A 22,056-nucleotide genomic window follows, 5' to 3' on the forward strand; every position below is an offset into this window, starting at 1 on the left:
AGTATAAATTGGTGGGACGGAATAAATTTTCCATTTAAATTTACAAAATTAATTTTTTTTTAATTTTTTTTTAATTTTTTTTTAATTTTTTTTTAATTTTTTTCTCTCTCTCTCTCTCTCTCTAACGAGAGGATCCCACCAGAAGAGTAACAGAGCCATCTCACCCTCAAGCTTGACCTGCAAAGCTGCCGTCCCTTTTCCGCCACCTTTTCCTTCTCAACCACCAAGCCACCCACCCACCATTTCTAGGGCACATATACTCCCTCTTCCATGGAGCATCCTCCTCCCTCGCCGCTGCCGGAGCCCTTATACGGTGCCGCCGCCGAAATGGACCTCCAACTTCCCATCGCTGATGACTCCTCCGCCGTTCTCTGGGACTTGGGGGATCTCCTTGACTTCGCTGGTGATGATCAGTTTTCTCTCCCTTTGGAACATGACAATCTGCCCTCCGACTCCTCTCATCCACTCGAGATTCCATCCGAGACTCTCCCTTCGAATTCTGACCGGATTCGGAAGCGTGACCCGAGGTTGACTTGCCCCAATTTCTTGGCCGGGCGGGTGCCTTGTGCTTGTCCTGAGATTGATGCGATGCTTGAGGAGGAAGCCGCCGCGTCTGGGAAGAAGCGGGCTAGGACGGCGCGTGTTGCGGCTGGAACTGTTCGGTGTCAGGTGTTCGGGTGTGAGGTCGATATTAGCGAGCTTAAAGGTTATCATAGAAGGCATAGGGTTTGTCTTCGATGCGCGAATGCTACTGCTGTTGCGATAGATGGAGAGACTAAAAGATATTGCCAGCAGTGTGGCAAGTAAGTTGCGTCTGTGGAGCTTGTGTTTCGATATCTTCTGTTTTTTTCATTCATTTTCAAGTTAATTACGTTTCTTTAATCGCTGCTTACTTATCGGTTATTGTTGATTTTGCACCTTGTTCAAGTGCTGATGCTGCTAGTTTGTGATCTATCGATGGTTTTCGATGGTAGTGCGCCTCTTACTTCTCTTCGCTATATCAAATCTTGTCACTTGATCTAGCATTTTAAACTGAATGTTCCTACTTCAACAGCAAATTGTTTCCTCAATAATGGAAGTGCTTATGTATTGAATTAATCCTAAATGCTGAGTGCGTGGTTTCCATATTTTTCCCCTTCTGGTGCATCGCATGTTTATGTCGAAATACCAGAATTTTCAAGACCCAAAACAATGAAGGAGAAATTTATTTGCTAATGTTTCTTGTTTACTTCCAATTGCTTGGCAGGTTTCATCTTTTATCTGATTTTGATGAAGGCAAGCGGAGTTGTCGAAGAAAATTGGAGCGTCACAACAATCGACGACGTAGGAAGCCAGCTGATTCCACAGTTGCTATGGAAAGTGATCGAGCAGGCATGCATCTTGAAGATGTTTCTTGCGATGGTGATGCAGGGAAAGGTAATAATCTGAAGCAGCTGAAGCAGCAGAGTTATGAATCTTATGATTGCTGTATCATTGGATTTCTCACTGGCATGTTTTCTTGCAGATGATATTGTTTCCAATAACCAAACTGTTCAAAAGGAGGTGGTGCATTTGGAGTCTGAAGATGGGATGGTTACCCCCACTGTATGTTCAGCTCCCGACCTGCAGAGCAATATTGAGAGCGGGTTAACTTTTATGGCAATGGGTGAAGCTCAAGTGGATGGAGGAAAAGATAATTTCAAATCTCTTGCTTCATCCTACTGCGACAATAAAAGCACATATTCATCAATGGTGATGATTTAAAGATTTTCCCCCTCTCTATTTTCTGTTTATTTTGGGACGTAAGATGATTCCAAATCACTTTGTTATAGTGTCCAACAGGCCGAATATCATTCAAGCTTTATGATTGGAATCCTGCAGAGTTCCCTAGAAGACTTCGGCTCCAAGTATTTTAATCTCTACAGTTTAGTACTTAATGAAGAATAATTTTGTTCATCAAATGTATTAGAATTTGGTTAATTTGAATTCAAACCCGTTGCAGATATTTGAATGGTTGGCTAATATGCCTGTTGAGTTGGAGGGATATATTCGGCCTGGTTGCGTAATTCTGACTGCATTTGTTGCAATGCCAAAGTTTATGTGGATAAAGGTGATTTTGAGTTTATATTTTCAAATATAACTTTGCTTGTTATAAGTTGGTAGCATTTTTGCTTTCCTATATTCTGATGGCTGCAATTATCAGTTTAATATCAAGCATCTTTCTCTTTAAGGATAGCTGATTAATCATATCCTGTAACAGCTTCCGCATGTCTGCCCCTACTCATAATTACGTTGTCTTTAACTGGAATCCTTGCCCTCATGGCTCCGTGCTTTCTTTCAAACAATTATCTGAAAGCTAGTCACTGAATTTTCCTAAACTATTTCAAACTACTGGCAGTTACTTGAAGATCCTACGACACACGTGCACAATTTTGTTGTTGCACGTGGAAGACCGCTTTGGGGGAGGGGCAGCTTGCTTGTTTATTTGAACAACATGATTTTTTGCGCAGTGGAAGGTGTGTCCACAATCCATCATTTTACTTTTTTATTCATCATGAATAAGAGCATGTTTCATCACTAGTGTACTCTATATCTTCAAAAAATAAGATTCCTACAAGGCTTTGATTTTGTCTCATCACTAGAGATTGAGTCATCTTAGAAAATACTTTTTGAATAAATAGATTATTGAATTTTCTTGCAGGTTTTATTTATTAATATTTTCCTGAGGATTTTTCGTTTAATTGTACAGGGGGTAGTGTAATGAAAATTGAGATGGATATGGAGGCTCCAAGACTTCACTATGTACATCCTACATGCTTTGAGGCTGGAAAACCCATGGAGTTTGTTGCTTGTGGAAGTCATTTGCAACAACCAAAATTTAGGTATTACAATAATAGAATTATACTCACTTCATATTTTATTTGACCCCCAAAAAAGATCCTCTACGTGATTCTCCGGTCATATCTAAATTATTATCAATATCACGAGGTTTTCGGTAGCTACTAACTCACTTCTTCTTGGTTATTTGGAATTTTGGTTTTACTGTACTGTCCCTTAAATTTTCCTTTCATTATTCCTGTAATATGCTCATGGATTATCCATCCATTTACACTTCTATATTCTTTTTTCAAGTTGTAAGTTTTGTTTCTATAAATGACTTTCGATGTCTATATTTTTCTTCTTAATGGTGTTGCTCACCTAAATTTTAATACACTTTTGGATGCCTCAAGGTGAGTGGCAGCCTCTTTGGTCCAAGTCTCATGGATTTGACGTCCAAATGATTCTTCCAGCAAACTTAAAAGAAAAAACTCCTCGAAGTCTGGATTAATTCCTAATCAGTTGGAGTGGAGTGAGGTCCAAATACATGAGTTTTCCGTATGGGTGTTATTGGTTTGGTTCGGCTTGGTTTGAGTGCCAAACCACAAAAAATATTTAGAAAAAGCGTAACTGCGCTAAATGGTAGAATACTACGTAATCAAACCGCCCCATATTGCTTAACTGACAGTTTAATCAGTTTGGTCTAGCAGTGAGAAATTGCATGCTTGTACGTATGGCTGGAAGGAATTTAAATATTTTGTGTACTGTGGAGTTTCTATGTTCAATTGTATCTCTATTCATGCCGAAGAAAAGGGTCCATGACCTGCACAATAAAATTCATTCTATATGCTGAAGAAAGTACTTATGCTCACAGGTCACTTGTATCTTTTGATGGCAAGTATCTGGCACACGTTCAATCTTTTGTTATTCCCCATTGTCAAAAAGAAGGTGATACTAAGCAGAGCAACCACCAAGTGTTCAAGATATGCATACCTCACACTGAACATGATCTTTTTGGCCCTGCATTTGTTGAGGTATGTCTATGTTTTCCATCTCATGTCCTTTGATTCATTAGTCTCATCTTCCCCTGCCATCCTCCCCAGGCATAAAATCAGACGGAAACAAGGTTTAAGAAACAATTATCAAAATATATTTTCATGGGATAAATGTTTTCTGAGCAATTTTTAAACTAACATCTTAACACTGCCTAAAGTTTGTCTCTTATGGGCACACATGCGAGAGAGAGAGAGAGAAGGAGAGAGAGAAGGAGAGAGAGAGAGAGAGAGAGAGAGAGGACTATGAGGTGGGATTCCACTAAGAAGGAAATATTGGTTTTGTCTCGTCTTCTAATATGTTTATTCTTGCATTCCACTCATAAACTTTCTGTAAACACACTGTGTAGGTGGAGAATCAGTCAGGCTTGTCAAATTTTATTCCTATACTCATCGGGGATAGTGAAACTTGTTCTGAAATGAAAACTATACAGGAGCGGCTTGATATGTCTCTGCCTGTGGAAGCTACTGGTTCATCACACAAATATTGCGAACATTCTTCATTGAGACAAAAGGTATATTCAGAACTCGTGACGGACATATCTTGGTTGCTTAAGAAGCCTTCATCGGAGCCTCTGCAGCGTATTATGAATTCGTCACAGATTCAAAGATTCACACGTTTGTTGAAATTTTTGATATCCATCGACTCAACGGTCATTTTAGGGAGAGTCTTAGAACATCTTAAGATTGTCATGGGAAATGTAGAATCAAATGTGGCAGCTAATGGTTTCAGTTACCCCGATTTAAGGTATTTTGAGAAGTATTTGGATTATGCAACAGTTGTTCTTCAACTGAATCTTCGAAGGGACAGGGTTTCTCAAAGCTTCTCCAAGAACAAATTGGCTTCAGTTGATCCTGGGACTGGACTGGTAAGAATTTTTCTATATTTTCTGCAGGGTTAAATTTTTTCAAGATACGACTAATTTAGGTATTTTGACTCCAGTCTTGCATTCTTTTAGAAGCTCTTCCTTCTTGAGAAAAAATTACTCGTGACAAAATTTTATAACAGTCTCCTACCTCCTTAAGCATCCTGGAAGATTTGAGCTATCAAATACCTCCTAGAACAGTAGTAGAATCCTATTGTGAAGCTTGAAACATGGCCTGTAAAATATTTGTTTCTAGGGAGCTGGTTGACTGTAACATTCATCATGGATTTTCATAGGAATGGCTCGGTTATATCTCTTCTGTTTGTTTTTACCTGCAGAAAATGGAGTCCGGAGAAAGTGACCATTTTCGAGCAGCGTCTGGTTCAACTTCCACCAGTAGTGTGGAAACACGACCCCTTTTGAACGAAAAGCTCCGGGAGAAGATCATGGTTCAAGAAAATTCAAGAAAGTCATGTGGTCTTCTATTCTCAGGGACTGTTTTTAGGCGCCAGACTGCTCTATTTGCAATCACCTTCGCTGCAGTTTGTTTAGGAATATGTGCAGCTTTAGTTCATTCTCACAAGGTTGGCGAGTTTGCTGTTTCAATCCGCAGGTGCGTAATGAATACTTGAAAAAGCAGTCTGCTTTGATCCATCATTTGTTCTGCTGAAAATTAGTTCAAGAACTGCCAATCTGTGGCCGGCGAGGGTGAAATGAATGTTACTAGAACTTGGTTTTACTGCCAAGCCAAGAGGGTCACCATTACCTACATAGCTTTTTTGTGTTTAGAGCAAAAAGCCTCTGGATCATTATATTGTTTGATGCCGATTATTATCGTCCTACTCGGGTTCGGCCGATAGGAATTTCCCGTTAACAAGGTGGAGTTCAAAGTTCGGTTCGGGTCGCACAGGATGTCGGATTCCTAACATTAGTGCAGTTGCATCACCAGTGTATTGTAATAATTTTCACAGCTAATAATGAATTTCTCATTCCTATGATCTCAATGAAATGAAAAGAGCAATATTATCATCTCAAGTAAATCTAAGAATTTCTGACCATTTAAGGTGAATCTACACGAATACTTCCCATCACTCCCGGACCTATCTCAGAGTCAATTAACCTATGACCTATCTTGGATTAAGCTCATCTAGCTTGAACCTAACTGAAACATAGAGACATTGATCACTCAACCCGAACTCTTGCATTTGGTTCTAAAAAACATGGACCATCAACATACGACCAAAATCAAAACATCAATCCCTCGTCTTGAACCAAGAAATAAAACATAGGTACACCATGTACGGTGACTATGGTAGCTAATTACCCGATCACATAATGTGTAATTATAATAAATTTATATTATAACATGTCAATTAATATCCTTACCTTAGTTTACAAGCACAAATCTATACAATCTCCTCTTGGTAAATGGTAAATTCTAAGTAAGCTAAATCTATTAAATTCTAGCTTTATATAAGGGATCGAGCAGACCAAACTGGTTTAATTGAACCGGACCGACAGGTTTAACTTTACATACCACCAAACCGGACCGGATTTCACATAGACCGAACCGGTCAATCCTCACAGCCCTCCTCGCGATTCATGACTAGATTCCCGCGATGGCACGCGTTCTTCGGCTGTTGAGGAACTGCAACCTCGACGACGTTCGACCACACAGAGTGCGGTGGCAGCCACTTCCTAGGGTTCCTACACAGCGCAATGGCGGAAAAGGCAAGGCAACGATGAGACTAGAATGACGAAGAAGAACCTATCAAAGAGGTTTGAACTTACCGACAATGTTGATTACGACGATGAACCACCTCGACTGCGCCCGGGAGTGAAGCAGGCGAGCGGCGGGAATCGAAATGTCTTCACTCTATTTGTAGCTGATTTGTAAACGTCTAAGAAACTCTCTGCAAGAAAAAAAAAAAAAGGACATCCAATCTTCTCTTCGCCATCGTTTGCTGTCAAGACTCTTTACACTTGAAGCAATTATACATCGATTACAAGCATGTGGTAAGAAATTGCCTATTAATTTGCATAGAGGACTTCAATTCCTCCTATTCTTCATAATTTTTGTTTGGTTAATTTCTCTTGTACGCAATATATTATACCGATTCAGAACCTTTGGATTTCTTATGAAAATCGACTGTTATTTTCTGTCATAACAGCGCATTGTTCTGCTGGAGGAAACTTTGTTGGGGGAAATTCTTGGTGCCATAGTTCTGGCTGAAGGTCTGATTGAGCCAGCTCTTGAATCCAAGCCTGTAGAAATCTTTGCGGATAGTGATGAATCTCAAGATGGCCAAACTGTCATCTATGAACCGAACAGCCTACTTTGATCTATTTGCAAAGCGGGTAAGTGATAAGATACAATCTCAATCTCAATCTGCAGTGGTTAAAAGCTTTAACGACCAAAAAGGAATGTGGAATAAACAAACTGCAAAACCACGCCTGTCATTATTGCCATTGGTCATGTGTTTGCTGATATTCATCAAACTTTTGGTGCATGTGAATGAGAAAAGTGTGCATTTCGTGGGTCATAGAAAGCAACAAAACAATAAATCTAGATTATCAACAGCCCAAATCTACCATGACCAATATTGCCCGCTTTAAAGCATTTGTTAGGAAGAGATTCCCACACCTTTTTAAAGAATGTTTTATTCTCCTCTCTAACCAAGTGGGATCTCACAGTCCACCCCCTTGGGGTCCAACATCATTGCTGGCACACCACCCGATGTCTGAGATACCATTGTAACAACAAGTCCACGCTAGTAGATATTGTCCACTTTGACCTGTTATGCATTGCCATTAGCCTCATGGTTTTAAAACACGTCCACTAAGGAGAGGTTTCTACACCCTTGTAAGAAATGATTTGTTCCCTTCTCCAAGAGATGTAGAATCTCACATATTGTTCGATGCCTGCCTACTTAGTCCATAGTTTGCATTACTTCATTCCAAACAGAGTGAAAGTCCAAGAAAATTCAAACTAGACCCAGAAATGTGATCAGTATGTTTTGATTAGCAGAAAACAAGGGAACAAAGACATAAAGAGAGTATTTGCCTCTTTGAAAGCACCCAGAAATCTTCTAGGACTCCATACATAACAAATAGTTAAGCTCAAAGACACAGAAAAGTCGAAAATTCAGCTGTAGAAAGCAATGATGTTCTGAGTGAAAAGGGAAAAGGCTTTGAATTTGTACAAGCACAAGTAACAGTCAATTTGAGAACCTAAAGAAGAACAAGAGAAAGGAGACTCCACAAGAACAAATGAAAATCTTGGTTCATGGATTTTTTCAGTTTAAGACCCCAAGTCCATTGGAATGGACCCTCCAGCATTCAAAATCCGTTTTTCGAGCTGCAGTAAACAAAGTTTCGAGTCAATTTCTCCGTTTTTGTTCGAGAAATCGAACGGTGTAAAAAGATGAGATGACAAGAAGAAATGGCTTAAGTATCAGAGAGCTCTACTACTCACAGCAAATAGGTAACTGAGCTTCTCTTTAACACAATAGAATTCTTGCTGTACTTGTTGCAGGCATCTTAAACACCTGCAGCAAACAACAGTTTACTGATTGAGAAGAACACTTTTGAATGATCAATCAGATAGTGAAATAACTCACCCTTCTGCACTCTGTTGGTCGCAGACATTCCGGAAGGCAATGCAGGCGTTTTTCACTCTAAGTGCACCTATGCTACATTGCCCACAGAGGAGTCAAAAACAACAAACACAACAACACAAGGTCAGCATTTTCTCCATGACTTTTAGATTTGATATGCATCATGAATATCCTATCTTGATTTCCATGGTTAAAAACGGTTTCAAATGATTGGTCTTGCACAACAGTCCATAAAGTCCTTTTGAGTCAATAACTGTAACAGCCTAAAAGTCCACCGCTAGTAGATATTGTCCTCTTTGAGTTTTTTTCTTTCTGGTTTCCCCTCAAGGTTTTTTAAACGTGTCTACTAGGAAGATGTTTCTACACCATTATAAAGAAGCTGTAACAGCTCAAGCCCACCGCTAGCAGATATTATCCTCATTGGGTTTTTCCCTTCCGTGCTTCCCCTCAAGGTTTTAAAACGCGTCCACTAGGGAGAAGTTTCCACATCCTTATAAGATATGCTTCGTTGGAACTCACAGTTTCGTTCTCCTCCCCAACCGATGTGAGATCTCACAATAACATATGGGAGTGAGAGATTCGACTCTTTGACCTCTTATTCAAGGATGGTGTATTTTCAAATTGGCATACAAAAATGTTCTTCAAATTGTAAAAAGATGTAGAAATGTTCTTATCAGTCATATCCATTCATAGGGAGAGAGAAGGAAAATAGAGTACCTGGAGCTGCTGCCCTTAAGCTGATGCACATGATCATCAATCTTTTTGAAGTCCACACTTGGCTGTGATCTAACAAAAAACAAACCAAAAACACACAAGAAACATAAAACGATTCATCCAAAGATCTGCACAAATCAATGATCGATGAAACTTGATACTGATTCAAGAAAGAGAGAGAGAGAGAGAGAGAGAGAGAGAGAGAGAGAGAGAGAGAGATAAAACAAAACTCCAAGAGAAACAGCCAAAGAGGGGCTGAGTGAGTCCTTACAAAGCAAGGCTGAGTTTATTGAGAAGCTCCTCGGTATCTTCAAAGAAAAGAGTCACCACTTCAGAAACAAAAGTTGGATTACTCTCATCTTGTAGTTGCAAAAGCTGCAAATACTGACCATCCAGAGTCCCCTTTTCCAAACAAAACCCACAAAAAACAGAACAAAAATAAGATTCATACACAAAACAAAACAAAACCCAGTTCAGATTTTGAGTTTTACCTCACCCAGCCATGATTTTATATACTGAACCCACTGTCTCTGCATCGATCCCACCTCCATTTTTACGCACTAAAGCTTCTTTTAACAACCCAAATAGGAACAACACGATCCAGAAAACCTGTTCTTCGATCACAGATCTTGGGAACGAAACTGAGAATCAGGGTTTTGGTAAAGAATCGAGACACTAAGAGTGGGTTATTCGGCGACGGCCTCAGCACGAGGAGGCGAAGCAGCCTTTTTTTTCAGACTGGATTTGAGGATCGTTCGTCTTACAGGATCAAAGCTCCCACCTTCTGCTTGTCGTTTTCTTTTTCGTTGATTTTAAATTTATATGGTTCTCCGAATTTCATTGGCCACTCTTCAATTTATGTTATCAATGTTCTTTTTTCATTTATAGAAAATTTTGTTTGTTTTAATTCATTGAGTTTTAAAAATAATTTATATACTGCCTGTAAATATATTTATATATTTTCCTCCCTCCTTAAGGATAGCTAATAAATGAAACGTTTCATTTAAAATTATTTTTATTAAAAAAGTCCTAAAATTCCTTTTTTTTTTTTTTTAGTTTATAAAAAAATTTCACTTTTAATCTACTTGGTTCGAAATTATCTCTTTTAGAAAAAGTATTTTAATTATAAGTCGAAAAGTTGGTCAATGTTATCTTAATGACTAATTCGACTATAGTTCATACATTTTTATCTTTTATAAGAGATATGTTTGAATATTAATTACGTGTAATTGTGTCGTAATTTGTTCTTAATGCTAATATAAAAAATACTTATTTAAATTATTTATTTTTGTTTAGTCTGCTAGGCAAACACGACTCTTCACAATGGTATGATATTGTCCACTTTGAACAATGGTATGATATTGTCCACTTTGAATACAAGCTCTCATGGTTTTTAGTTTAGGCTTCCCAACAGGACTCACTCTAAGGTATGATATTGTCCACTTTGAGTATAAGCTCTTATGGCTTTTACTTTAGGCTTCCCAACCGGACTCACTCTAATGGAGAGAATTCTTTTATTATAAACTCATGAACATTCCCTAAATTAGCTGATGTGGGACTTTCATCATCAAACATTTCCCCTCGAACAAAGTACGCCTCCCCTTAATCGAGACTCGACTTCTTTGGAGTCTTGTCATTTTTTACTATGCCTCCGAGGAGGCTCGACTCTTTTTCTTTTAGAGTCCTTTGTTCGATATTTGAGGATTTACTAATCTATTAGCACGACTAAGTTTAGGGTATGACTCTGATATCAAGTTAGAGGAACGCGACTCTCTACAATAGTATGATATTGTCCACTTTGAGCATAAACTCTCGTGGCTTTGCTTTGGGCTTCCCCATGGATAGAGTATTCTTTGATTATAAACTCAGGATCATCCCCATGGATAGAGTATTCTTTGATTATAAACCCAGGATCATTCACTAAAGTAGCCGTGGGACTTTCATCATCCAACATAGTCTACTTTAAAATAAATATTCATATTGCTTTCTTGAATTTCAAGAATTCAAATTTGAAAATACCAATATTTTAATTAGCAGAATTATGTTTAAGTTGATAATATTCTAATCTATTTAGCGATAATTGATATATATATCATATTAAAAAATTATTGGTATTTTGTTAAAATAGATATTTGGAAAGATTTGGTTGGCTGTTTCTGCCTGTTTTGTAATATTTTTTTATTTTCTTTAACTAAATCTCTAATTTTGGGACAAGACAGCAGCCATTTCTGACCGTCTGATCTGTTGCCATATTTTTTTTCCATATGATTTAATTAATTAATTAAAAACCTGATTTTGAGAAATGGGACAACAAATCCTACAGCTGTTTTGCTTTTTATTTTTTATTATTAATTATTTAATATTATTGGACAGTTGGAAATAACATGCTTTGAAAACAATTTATTGTTTTATTTGTTTAATGACGTGTTTGATTGGCTCTTAATTTTTCTATATATATATATTTTTAATGTTTGGTTGAAAATTCATCTAACTTTTTAGGTTCATGCACACTCTTGATTGCTTGACCCTCCAGATTTCCTTTATTTTTTTTTATTTTAAAAATATTTTCTTATATTTATTTTCAATTTTTTAAAATATTAAAACAAAATTTAAAGTTAGTTTCTACCGTTATTATTTTTTTTTTTATAAAAATAAATATTGTTATTATTTTTATCAATTTTATAAAAATTAATTTTTAAGTTTATTGATAGATACTAAATTTGAAGGTACTAAAATGGAAAAAGTTAGAAAATAAAGGATCAAAATGGAAATTAAATTATTTACTTCTCACTTTATTTTATATTTTATATCGCAATTTAAATAAATGGGAGATTCAATGACCTTAATAAAAGTGAGATTATTGATTGAGTTTATATTTTTGTTTTATAGACTAATTCTTATTATCTCTTAAATTCTATATTAGTTGAGGTATTTTTAAATCTTATATCACAAAATTAGTCTTTAATTTAAAAATATAAAAATTAAAATAAAATAAAATTTAAATTTTAGCGACTAAAATAAAATAAACAGAAAAATTAATCATTCATATTCTTAAATATTTCTATTTGATTCATAGATTTCAAAATATTACATTTTTAATTTTTATTAAGTTCATATATTTCAAATTTTCATTTTTTTTTTACTAATATTCAATTTTGGTTTTGTGTTAATTTTCTACTAATTATTTAATTATTTTTCACTAATTTTCTATCACTATTTTAAAATTATTCAAAATTATACCTTATTATTATTTTAAATTAATTACTCAAAAGTTAACATCGACTAAAAAGTAAATATTAGTAAAAAAAATTAATAAACTCGATAAAAAAGAAAAAAAGAGAAACATTTTAAAATCTAGGAGAACAAATGAAAGTCTAACTCAGAAAGTCAGTAAAAAAAAATACAACATTTTGAGATAAAAAATACAACATTTTGAGATAAAAAATACAACATTTTGAGATAAAAAATACAACATTTTGAGATCGAGTCAATTGAAAACCATACTAAAAAAATTAGGGACGAAAAGGGAACGTTTTTCAATTAAAAAAAACTCTTAAAATCCGAATAACTTGCCAAAACTAAATTATTTTCAAATAATGTTACATGATTGAGGTATCAATACATATGCTAACTCTCACAAAACATTGCAATGAAAATGCTATCAGGAAAACAACCATTTGTGTTTTTGGACAAGCTCTGCAAAACACTGAGAAATGGAAGGAATGCACATAAAAGAACCGAGCAAGTTTATCAACAAACCTTGCAACTTTTCCTGCAATAGCCAGGAAGCTCAGGAGATCCCACCATATACTCCGGATTATTCGTGCACTCGCCGAGTTCAGCCCATCTCTCACAACTTGCATTGTTATCAACGCAACTCGTATGATCACTCACGATCGTGTCGAAAGAATCGACATGAATCCACTTTGTTGCTGACCATTTCTCTCCTTCAATCACAGGGCAACCTCCATGCAGACTTTTTGTGTCTGGAACAGCATTTGGATGAAGACTGAAGAAGAGAAGAGCATCACCCTTCCGTGGTTTCACTGAATATTTTAAAGGTGGAGATTAAAGAGAGAAATCTCGACGAGTTATCGCTTTCTACTGACTTCATAAATAGGATAGATGTTAGAAAACTGACTTAAAACACTCACCTGCTATCCCTTTCTTTGCACAGTCTGAGAGATCTTCATTTGTTTCAGAAGCCTGCCGTCTTTGAGATTCCTGAACTCACATGAATGAACAAACATATTCAATATTGATATTTTGATTGAAAAGAAAAATGTTGATAAATTATCAGTTCATACAGCGGATTTGATGAAGTAAGTCAATAAGTAGAGACAGATATATCTTCCTTAAGTACGACAACTCGAGAGAAGAATATTTGCAAAGAATATTGTACCAAGAAAAACCAAAGCTCTTGATTATGGCCGAAGTACAGAAAAAAGGGTTGCAATCAATTGGATTAAAGGGAAACACCAGGACAAACCTCGGCATTAGGAAACACAGTTTCACCACCTTTTTCTACATTGGAAAGATACATAAGAACAGTTGCCATTCGGTGTCCACCTCGGGCAATATTAACCTTGTCAGTAAAGTAATCGTAATGGACATCATACTTCTGCCCATATTCATATCTCAACACTTGAATGTCTTCTCCATTTTCTGAAATCAAGCACATTCAAGTTTCAATTTACCAGTAAAACCAATGCATAAACAAGCTATCAATGCATGAGTCAAAATTTCCACATCTTATATAAATTTAGTTTCAAACTCAATAGTTTTCCTTTTCCTTTTTCACCAAAAAAATGAAAGGGCTTAGTCGAAACACTGTGTTTCTGCCCAGCTGCAAAATTCTTTTTAGACTCTATCACTTGATTATGTATTATATAATTATGACAGGGGATCATGTCTTCTGGAGTTCACTAATTTATACGGAAATCAGAACCAAATATTGGTGAAAGAACTGTGCTAGTTGCATACAGAAAATGAGATAACTTTTCGTTATCTGGTTTGTTCACTTTAGAGATTTAATACGATTAGTCCAATATTTCTCTTTATGGTTTCAGTCATAAGAATGGATAGAACTTGAGAACCCAAAATTTAAATTCAACTGCAAATGCCTCTATCCTGTTAAAATCAAGAGTTGCTATTGATAACGGAAAGCAATTTATAATCTAACATAAGTTGCTTAAGACTATGGAATTTAACCAGAAATTTGCGCCTTCTGCTAATGGCTTACCTTTTGGCAGGAATGTCCATGCTGCAATTTTGTCTTCAATACCAGAAACGATCGGATCCTACATGAGATACAGACAATAAGTTCACGGAGGGGAGATAGAGAATGGTTATCAGGTTAGAAATTTGTGAGTAAACCCTATCTGTATACTGAGAAGAATTAAGGGTGACCTTTAATGTTTCCTGCTTCAATAGTCAGTAAGACAGAAAAATTCGAAATGAAGAAGTAATAACATTCTTAAAAAAATTTGACAAACCAAGATACCAATCATCCAGACTAGTTCAGAATGAAGAAGTAATAACATTCATAAAAAATTTGACAGACCAAGATACCAATCATTCAAACTAGTTCAGAATGAAGAAGTAATAACATTCTTAAAAAATTTGATAAACCAAGGTAGAATGAAGAAGTAATAACAGCCGCCCCTTCTAAATGAATGTCGATTGTTGAATATTGCTTCAATCAACGGTTCAAAAATTTTCCCTTTCTTTTCAAATGGTGACTTATAACAATATCAGAATAGAAAATCTGGTTTAAATAACTGCAATGGAATTCATTCACTCATTTCATATTAAGATAAACTTCATAAGTCAAACCAATATTTAACCGATGGATCTCATGAACCAAACTCATATCTGAATTTCTGGAGAATCTTAAATGTTTATTAAACCAATACATATCGAAATAAAAGTGTAGGATTTAGGTTTGAAGGTGATTTAAGATCAGTATGCTTCTATAGTGGAAACTTAAAAACTATAAGAACGAAACGCCGCACAAACCTTGGCTTTATGAATAAATGCCCCAGAGCTAGTTCGGACCTCGCTGACCTTGCTCTCTCCAGACAAATGATCCGCAACAGCAGATCTCTTCAACTCCGCTTTAGCCTAATTTAAACAAAAAACAAAAATTAACCAAAACAAAAATCGCGTAAAAAAAAAAAAAAAAAAAAAAAAAGAGTCGATACTATTTCAACTCACAAGCGAGATGAGATGATCGCATTCCAAGTCCGTGAGAAAACCTTCATACACGAAAGCTCTGCATAATCATTCAAATTGAAACGGAAACGGAAACATCAGACCGTGAATAAATCTAAACGAAGAATGCGATTAACAAAATCTAGATACCAAAACAAGAAGACTACGAGCAGAATGGTGAACGATTTAGTACCGGGGACTCCATGAAATCTGTTTGACTTTTGCAGGATTGACGATTGAGCTAGCGGAACCTGCATAAGAGCTTGAAGCTCGCCGGAGAAGCAACGAGATCGATATCGAGAGGATAAACAGCAGATTGCAACTACAAAATTTCGCCATTGACTGAATCGGATCAGTGGAGAAAGAGAGAGCGATGAAAATAAAATAATAAAAGGTTTCTTTCCTCTGAAAATTTTCAGATTTCTAGTTCCCTTAGCTGCTTCAACTGCCAAACTTTCTAAGTCCCACTCACACACTTCGCACGTGTCTCCAAATTATAATTTCTTTAGCAAAATATTGATTTTTATTTTTAGAGTATTTTAATGTCATTTTTAAAAATAGTTCATTTTAGAAAATCTTAATAAATATAAATATATTTTGATAGGTTTTCAGTTAAAACATGTTTAAAAAATTATCGAATATAATAATTTATAATCCTCATTTTTAAATAAATAAAATGTATATTTACTATTTTAATTAATTTATATCTATTTTATTTAATCATGTCATTTTATATCAATTTATATTCATTATGAAATATTTTAATAATTTTATTATTATAAATATGGAACATCCATATGAATTCTCTAGAAAAATAGTTTATTATATTTTTTACTTTATTATATTTTTTGGTATTTGCTGGTTTATAAGTAAAGAAATACATCTGCTCAAAGTAAAACTACGAGAGCTTATACTCAAAGTGGACAATATTATACCATTCTGGAGAGTCGTGATTCCTAACAATTATAACTTCCAACCTAATTTGAATCGTTAGTAAATCTGATATTAAATTATTTAATGGAATGATAACGTGTTAGTTAAGTTCAAATCCAAGTATTTACCCTTGTGTTTATCCATAATCACCACTATTAACTATTAATGTAATCATAACATTTAATAATGTTATTGATAATTAAGTCCCAAAAAAGTATGTAATAAGCAAGGTTCCATCTTATTCTAACTAGTGGAATTTACACTCTTTTGATGACACAAGTTAGGCAAAGAATTACAGAACAACGTCATGATACCGACATAAGGTAAGTGATGAGATAGAGGAATTTCCCATGATGAGAAGGACGACTTCGGATCAATTGAATCCTTACGTACCTGTATATACTAGAGGAGATCGCTATGATCGTTATTGTATCCATATCGAAAAAATGAGACAAAGTGTTCGGATCATGTACAGTTGATGCCAACGAACCTAATAGCAGATATGCCAACGTTTGGCTGCATTTCTGGTTTAGTTTCTTCAATGGAGACTGCGAGCAACCAATCCCTCAAAAACAGTATAAAGATCTTCGTTGTCGTGGCCGAAAATCTCCTTTACCTTCTTAAGCATCTCCTGAAATCATATCTAACTCGATCAACCACCACAATATCGACAAAAAATATTCGGAGTGGCAGCTACATTAGTAACTTGGGGGCATGGTTAAAATGTTTTGTTATCAGAGTGACAGACACATTGCTGCCATGCATCATTAAGTATGAGAAAGCGAACCTCTTTCGTTTGCTTGTGGGAATTTAGATCCTTGACATTTGCTAAAAATGCAGCAAACTGATCATAAGACAGACGGGTCCTGAAAGGGGAAGGAGATGGAAAGAAGAGTTGAAGAATGCTATGAGAATTCAGAAATGAAGAACACAGGGCAAATAATTCACGCTATCAAGTTCTTTCCTGAAGGGAAAGTTAGTGCTTTCTTGAGCTATGATAGCAGGAAGGGAAGAACAACATTGTATTGTTGAACAGCAAGAAGTTCAAAATGGTGCTATCAATCACATACGTAGAAAGGGAGTATCACATCAGCCATTACTTACGAGCATTATACAGAAACGTATGAATACCTGACTTGTCGGAAAAGTTCCTTCCCATCGACCCGAGCTTGCCCTATAGAAGATCAAACAAGAAGAACCTTCATCAGGAAATACAATTCTAGAGCCAATCATTGAAGCTGGAGGTTATTGTACAAGGATAAACTATTAGCAGCATCAAAATTTAGATCACCAACTTGCAGGTAAAACAATCTTCTCTTATCTCTTAGTGACTGATAGATAATATACAACAGATTTGGGGAGCAAACGTGGGCAAGAAATTTAGTCAATAAGAACTCGTAAATAAACAAGACTCTTCAGTGCCAAGTTCATATGAGTTATGAACGTAACTCTTACTCTCATTCTAGGAGTAAAACTGATGTAAAATAGTTGTCAAAAAGGTCCATACATCTACTGCGAAAGCCATGAATGCATAACAACCAAATGAATGTTCTTAATGAAAGGAAATTTCTGAAAGCAACGCAATCTGCAAACCTTTGTCTGAGGAAATTGAGGGCGCGGAAGAACATACTGAAGATCTATCTTCAAAAACGTTCCTGGAGGTTGAAAAGGACATTGAATGTCGCCTAGGTGACACAGGTCTAGATGTTCTCTTGGGAGATATTGATGCTGATAGTGAAGGAGAAGAATTATGGGGAGTAAGCCGAGGTGTACTTAGTTGTAAGGCTAACAGGAGGCCAGGCGCAATACGAGGTCGAATTCCTTCAAGAAACAAGTAAAATTACAACTCCAATCTTCTTTTGGTTTCTACAAAGTTCTAACAATCTTTACAAATTAGTTCACTGATATCAATTCTTCTCCACTCTATGGATTATGGAAGCAACTATAATCACCCATAGTCAAAATCAGTAGCTACCATGAAAAACTAGAGTTCTACTTACCATCGAAATCATGATCCTCTGCTAATGAATTTCCCACTTCAGAAGTCTGGCTCTGAACCGATGAGTATCTGGAGGACGGCAAGGATGAAACATCTTCTGAAAGAAATAACTTTCTCAACATGTCAAAGACTATATGCAGGACAAGCATCTTTTTCTCAAAACACAAGTAAAATGGAAAATTTCCCAAAATTAACTCCAGGATATTGATAGTGGGCACATAAGATTCAATGGGTAAATGAAGAACTATACATCAAATCACAAACAAAAAGGGGGCCTCCTGATTCAAATACATGTCCAACCTTGGCTAATTTAAGAAATGATCATAGGTTTATAAATATGGAATACATCTCCATTGGTATAAGGCCTTTTAGGAAAGTCCAAAAGCAATGCTACGAGAGCTTAGATTCCTAACATGGCATCAGAGTCATGCCCTAAACTTAGCTATGTCAATAAAATCCTCAAATGTCGAACAAACAATTGTGAGCCTTAAAGATGTAGTCAAAAGTGACTAAAGGGTTGAACAAAGGGTGTACTTTGTTCGATGACTCCAGAGAAGGAGTCAAGTCTCGATTAAGGGGAGGCTGTTCGAAGGCTCCATAGGCCTCTGGTGAGGCTCTATAATGTACTTTTTTCGAGGGGAAGATTGTTGGGAGGAAGTTTCACATTTGCTAATTTATGGAATGATCATGGGTTTATAATTAAGGAATACATCTCCATTGGTACGAGGTCTTTTGGGGAAGCCAAAAGCAAAGTCCTGAGAGCTTATATTCAAAGTGGACAATATCGTACCATTGTGGAGGATCGTGATTCCTAACCATCCATGTGTGAAAAGCTTAGCTTAGATACGAAGGATAAGAAAGAACCTTTAATCTGGGAAACAGTAGATGGTTGGCTCGGTATCTTAGCGACCATTTCTGGAACTTCTGTCTGTAATAACAGCACAAAGCAAAGAAACGAGTAAACCAGTATCCATCAAACACGAAGCCTGCTTAAACAAGCTCGAGAAATCTTTCTTAACTGATTGTAAAGGTTTTTCTTACACGGATATCTCCTTCCTCCTGAAGTGATAGCATCAGTGTCTTCCTAAACACCTCCAACTATAGAAACAGAGATTGTTCATGTCCATTTTCACATCATTAACAGAAATCAAAATTCACCAAATGGACAAGAATTCTATTGAAACGACAACAAAATCAAGCAATTTCACGCACCTTCGCAACATCTCCCCTCAGCTTCTTCACGGTGTTCGACAACGAGGCGTTCTCTTTCTCCAAGCTCTCCTACAACACCATAACCAAAACAAAACGATTAAAAACGAACACAATTCCACAACAAGATTTAAACAACTCCGAATTCAAACCTTCTCCTCGTCGGCCCTGGCGAGTTTATCGACGGTCTCGGAGAGAGAATCGTTGAGCGATTCGATCTGGAACCTTAAATCCGCTACAATCTCATCTTTCTCAGAAATTTTAGAGCGCAGAACAGAGGACTCTGATTCAAGCATCGAGACGCGAGTCGAAAGAGCGATGGAAGTGATTTTGCGGGCGACATCGAGCTGTTCAAAAGGATCAGAAGGAAGCACTTGCAAAACTCTATCAGGAAGATCAAAGCCGGAACTGCCAGATTCTCTCCCTTGCATTTTCAACGCTGTCTCTGTTTCTCTCTCTCTCTCTCTCAACGTAGCTTCTCGTAACTTCAATTACATGCCTTCATTTCCCGTCCGCCATTGGTAGATGAGCTATGATCGAACCAGATGAACCAGGAAGAATCATGAACAGTAGCAAAACGGAGAAGAAAGACAAATTGAGAAGATTGAAACACAGAATTGAGGGAAAATAGAGTGTTCATTTGGTACTGAGACATCTGGCGTTGAACAAAGGGCCTGCGATCCCATGGCTAGAAAGGGACAAGCCGTTTTGTTTTTTTTATTCTTTCCCAAAATCCACTTTTTTTAAGTTTTGGATAAAAAAAATTTATCATAAATAAAACTTCAAAAATTAAATATTACTTTCTCATAAATAAAATTCAATTTCCTTTACTAACTTGCACGTTAATCAAACCTCTCATGGAATAATTCGAATTACGAGTTTATAAACGTATCATTTTCATTCCCATGTCTGGTGCTGGACTCTAATAGCGTTTGTTACACCCAAGCCTTGGCCCGTTAACAGATATCGTCCACTTTAGTCCGTTAATAGATATCGTGTGATGTCCCACAATGGTTGGAGAGTAGAAACTACCCTTATAGAAACCTTCCCTGCAAACACCCAAAGAGGACAATATCTGCTAACAAGGTGGATCTGGGTCTATTACAAATGGTATCAGAGTCAAAGCCCAAAGAGTACAATATCTGCTAATGGTGGATTTGGGCTGCACCATGTGCCAGCCTTCTCGTTGTTCTCCGAAGGGGGTAACGAGGCGTGTGCAGTAAGGATGCTGGCCCCAAAGGGGTGGGGGCGGTCCCATATCGATTGGAGGAAGGAAAGAGCCGAACGGGGGTGGATTGTGATGCTCCGTCTCCTGCACACGCGTTTTAGAGTCTCGAGGGCAAGCTCAAAAGCCTATAGAGGACAATATTTTAAAAAAACTCAATTATTGTTCATAAAAAATTTAATTAGTCTTTTTCTCATTTTTAAAAAATGCCATTTTCTGAAACCATTTCTGGAAGTAAAAGCAAAAGAAGCACCATCGTCTTCTTCATAGATTTGCGTATAAGCAAAATCCCCAAATCCCTAAATCCCTAAATCCTTCCTTCTTCAATCCGTTATTTAAATCTCCAAATTCCTCTGCAACCACCACCCAATGCCTCGATCAAAGCCGAAAACAAGAACAACCAGAAAACCATCAATCAAATCCCCACTTCAATTCATGGCCGCCTCCGCCACCGAGAAAACCCTAACCGGCGTCGGAAACCTAATTCGCCTCCTCCCCACCGGTACTGTCTTCCTCTTCCAATTCCTCAGCCCAATCCTCACCAACAGCGGCCAATGCGAACCAATCAACAAATCTCTCTCTCTAATTTTGATCCTCTTCTGTGGCCTCTCCTGTTTCCTCTCCTCCTTCACTGACTCCTACACTGGCGACGACGGTGCTCTCCACTGGGGCTTTGCGACCGCTTCCGGAATGTGGCCGTCGCCGGAGTCCAAGAAGGAGGATCTGTCACCCTACAAGCTTAGGGCAGGGGATTTCGTACACGCCACCTTTTCGGCTCTGGTTTTTGGAGCTTTGGTGGTTCTAGACTCCGATACTATGAAGTGCTTCTTCCCGAGCTTTGCGGCAGCAGATAAATTGTTGGTTCAGGTTCTGCCGCCGGTCGTCGGAGCGGTTTCGAGCGTGGTGTTTGTGATGTTTCCTAATACTCGCCATGGCATCGGGTACTATGATTCCTCTGCAACTCCCGGCGGCGCTAATTCGCCGCTGGTTCGGAGAGGTGCCTGAGGTTTCCTCTGGCCATAACATTTCTAAACGTATTTATAATGAAACTTAAAAGATTTCTGTTTGAAAGGTGAAAGGGATGTTTGAGTGTCTAAATATGTAATTTTACAAATTTAATTATTTGAAGCTTTTAATTATATTTTGATTAAAGAAGGTCGGTATATGCCAATATGGGGATTTAATTGTGTTTGGATCAATAAAATACCCGCAAATTTTAATTTTAGTAATTTTTTTAAAAAGTTAAATTACATATTTACCCTTGAATGTCAAATTTGTGAACTTCTAAAAAAGAAAGTTGCTCATTTTTTATGGTTTAAATGTATGGTAGAATGATAACATACCATTAAGTTAACAGATCCTCTCGATTGAAAGATCTCTTGTACGGATAGTACACGTTCTAGTTCAACGAACATAATTCTAAATGTTTTGT

The 22,056-nt window shown here is 36.9% G+C and overlaps 4 protein-coding genes, 1 long non-coding RNA gene and 1 pseudogene across 6 annotated transcripts; 3 read left to right on the top strand and 3 right to left on the bottom strand.

Moving 5' to 3' along the window:
* Positions 1-108: 108 nt before the first annotated feature.
* On the top strand, positions 109-5,754 carry LOC111800342 (squamosa promoter-binding-like protein 7). Its single transcript, XM_023683989.2, has 10 exons — positions 109-803; positions 1,247-1,416; positions 1,505-1,731; positions 1,812-1,886; positions 1,982-2,089; positions 2,378-2,495; positions 2,729-2,861; positions 3,671-3,830; positions 4,199-4,717; positions 5,053-5,754. Exons 1-10 carry the CDS (start codon positions 271-273, stop codon positions 5,344-5,346), a joined length of 2,337 nt encoding a protein of 778 aa, XP_023539757.2. The 5' UTR covers positions 109-270; the 3' UTR covers positions 5,347-5,754.
* A 522-nt stretch (positions 5,755-6,276) lies between these two features.
* Positions 6,277-7,072, top strand: LOC111801124 (uncharacterized). Its single transcript, XR_002816086.2, has 2 exons — positions 6,277-6,730; positions 6,886-7,072. It is a non-coding gene; the product is annotated as an uncharacterized LOC111801124 (long non-coding RNA).
* Positions 7,073-7,697: 625 nt separating this feature from the next.
* Positions 7,698-9,926, bottom strand: LOC111801122 (histidine-containing phosphotransfer protein 1). Its single transcript, XM_023685107.2, has 6 exons — positions 9,537-9,926; positions 9,317-9,447; positions 9,049-9,117; positions 8,335-8,406; positions 8,190-8,262; positions 7,698-8,072 (listed from the first exon to the last, which is right to left on the bottom strand). The coding sequence occupies exons 1-6, from the start codon at positions 9,594-9,596 to the stop codon at positions 8,016-8,018; spliced, it is 462 nt and encodes a 153-aa protein (XP_023540875.1). The 5' UTR covers positions 9,597-9,926; the 3' UTR covers positions 7,698-8,015.
* Positions 9,927-12,598: 2,672 nt separating this feature from the next.
* On the bottom strand, positions 12,599-15,688 carry LOC111799909 (putative prolyl 4-hydroxylase 4). Its single transcript, XM_023683421.2, has 7 exons — positions 15,452-15,688; positions 15,262-15,319; positions 15,064-15,168; positions 14,288-14,345; positions 13,535-13,710; positions 13,200-13,269; positions 12,599-13,091 (listed from the first exon to the last, which is right to left on the bottom strand). The coding sequence occupies exons 1-7, from the start codon at positions 15,595-15,597 to the stop codon at positions 12,796-12,798; spliced, it is 909 nt and encodes a 302-aa protein (XP_023539189.1). The 5' UTR covers positions 15,598-15,688; the 3' UTR covers positions 12,599-12,795.
* Positions 15,689-16,406: 718 nt separating this feature from the next.
* On the bottom strand, positions 16,407-20,134 carry LOC111799907 (uncharacterized protein At4g15545). Of its 2 annotated transcripts, none has more exons than XM_087126532.1 (9): positions 19,552-20,134; positions 19,403-19,471; positions 19,232-19,288; positions 19,055-19,118; positions 18,192-18,284; positions 17,785-18,012; positions 17,323-17,365; positions 16,979-17,057; positions 16,407-16,822 (listed from the first exon to the last, which is right to left on the bottom strand). In XM_087126532.1, exons 1-9 carry the CDS (start codon positions 19,828-19,830, stop codon positions 16,730-16,732), a joined length of 1,005 nt encoding a protein of 334 aa, XP_086982658.1. In that variant the 5' UTR covers positions 19,831-20,134; the 3' UTR covers positions 16,407-16,729. The 2 variants fall into 2 exon arrangements, with proteins under 2 accessions (XP_086982658.1, XP_023539186.2); XM_023683418.2 differs by having other exon boundaries at positions 18,192-18,287; positions 19,552-20,129.
* Positions 20,135-20,961: 827 nt separating this feature from the next.
* On the top strand, positions 20,962-21,849 carry LOC111799910 (protein DMP2 pseudogene; annotated as a pseudogene).
* Positions 21,850-22,056: the final 207 nt, after the last annotated feature.

Source organism: Cucurbita pepo, chromosome 8 (assembly GCF_057944985.1).
Source record: "Cucurbita pepo subsp. pepo isolate OVF chromosome 8, ASM5794498v1, whole genome shotgun sequence".
NCBI lineage: Eukaryota > Viridiplantae > Streptophyta > Magnoliopsida > Cucurbitales > Cucurbitaceae > Cucurbita > Cucurbita pepo.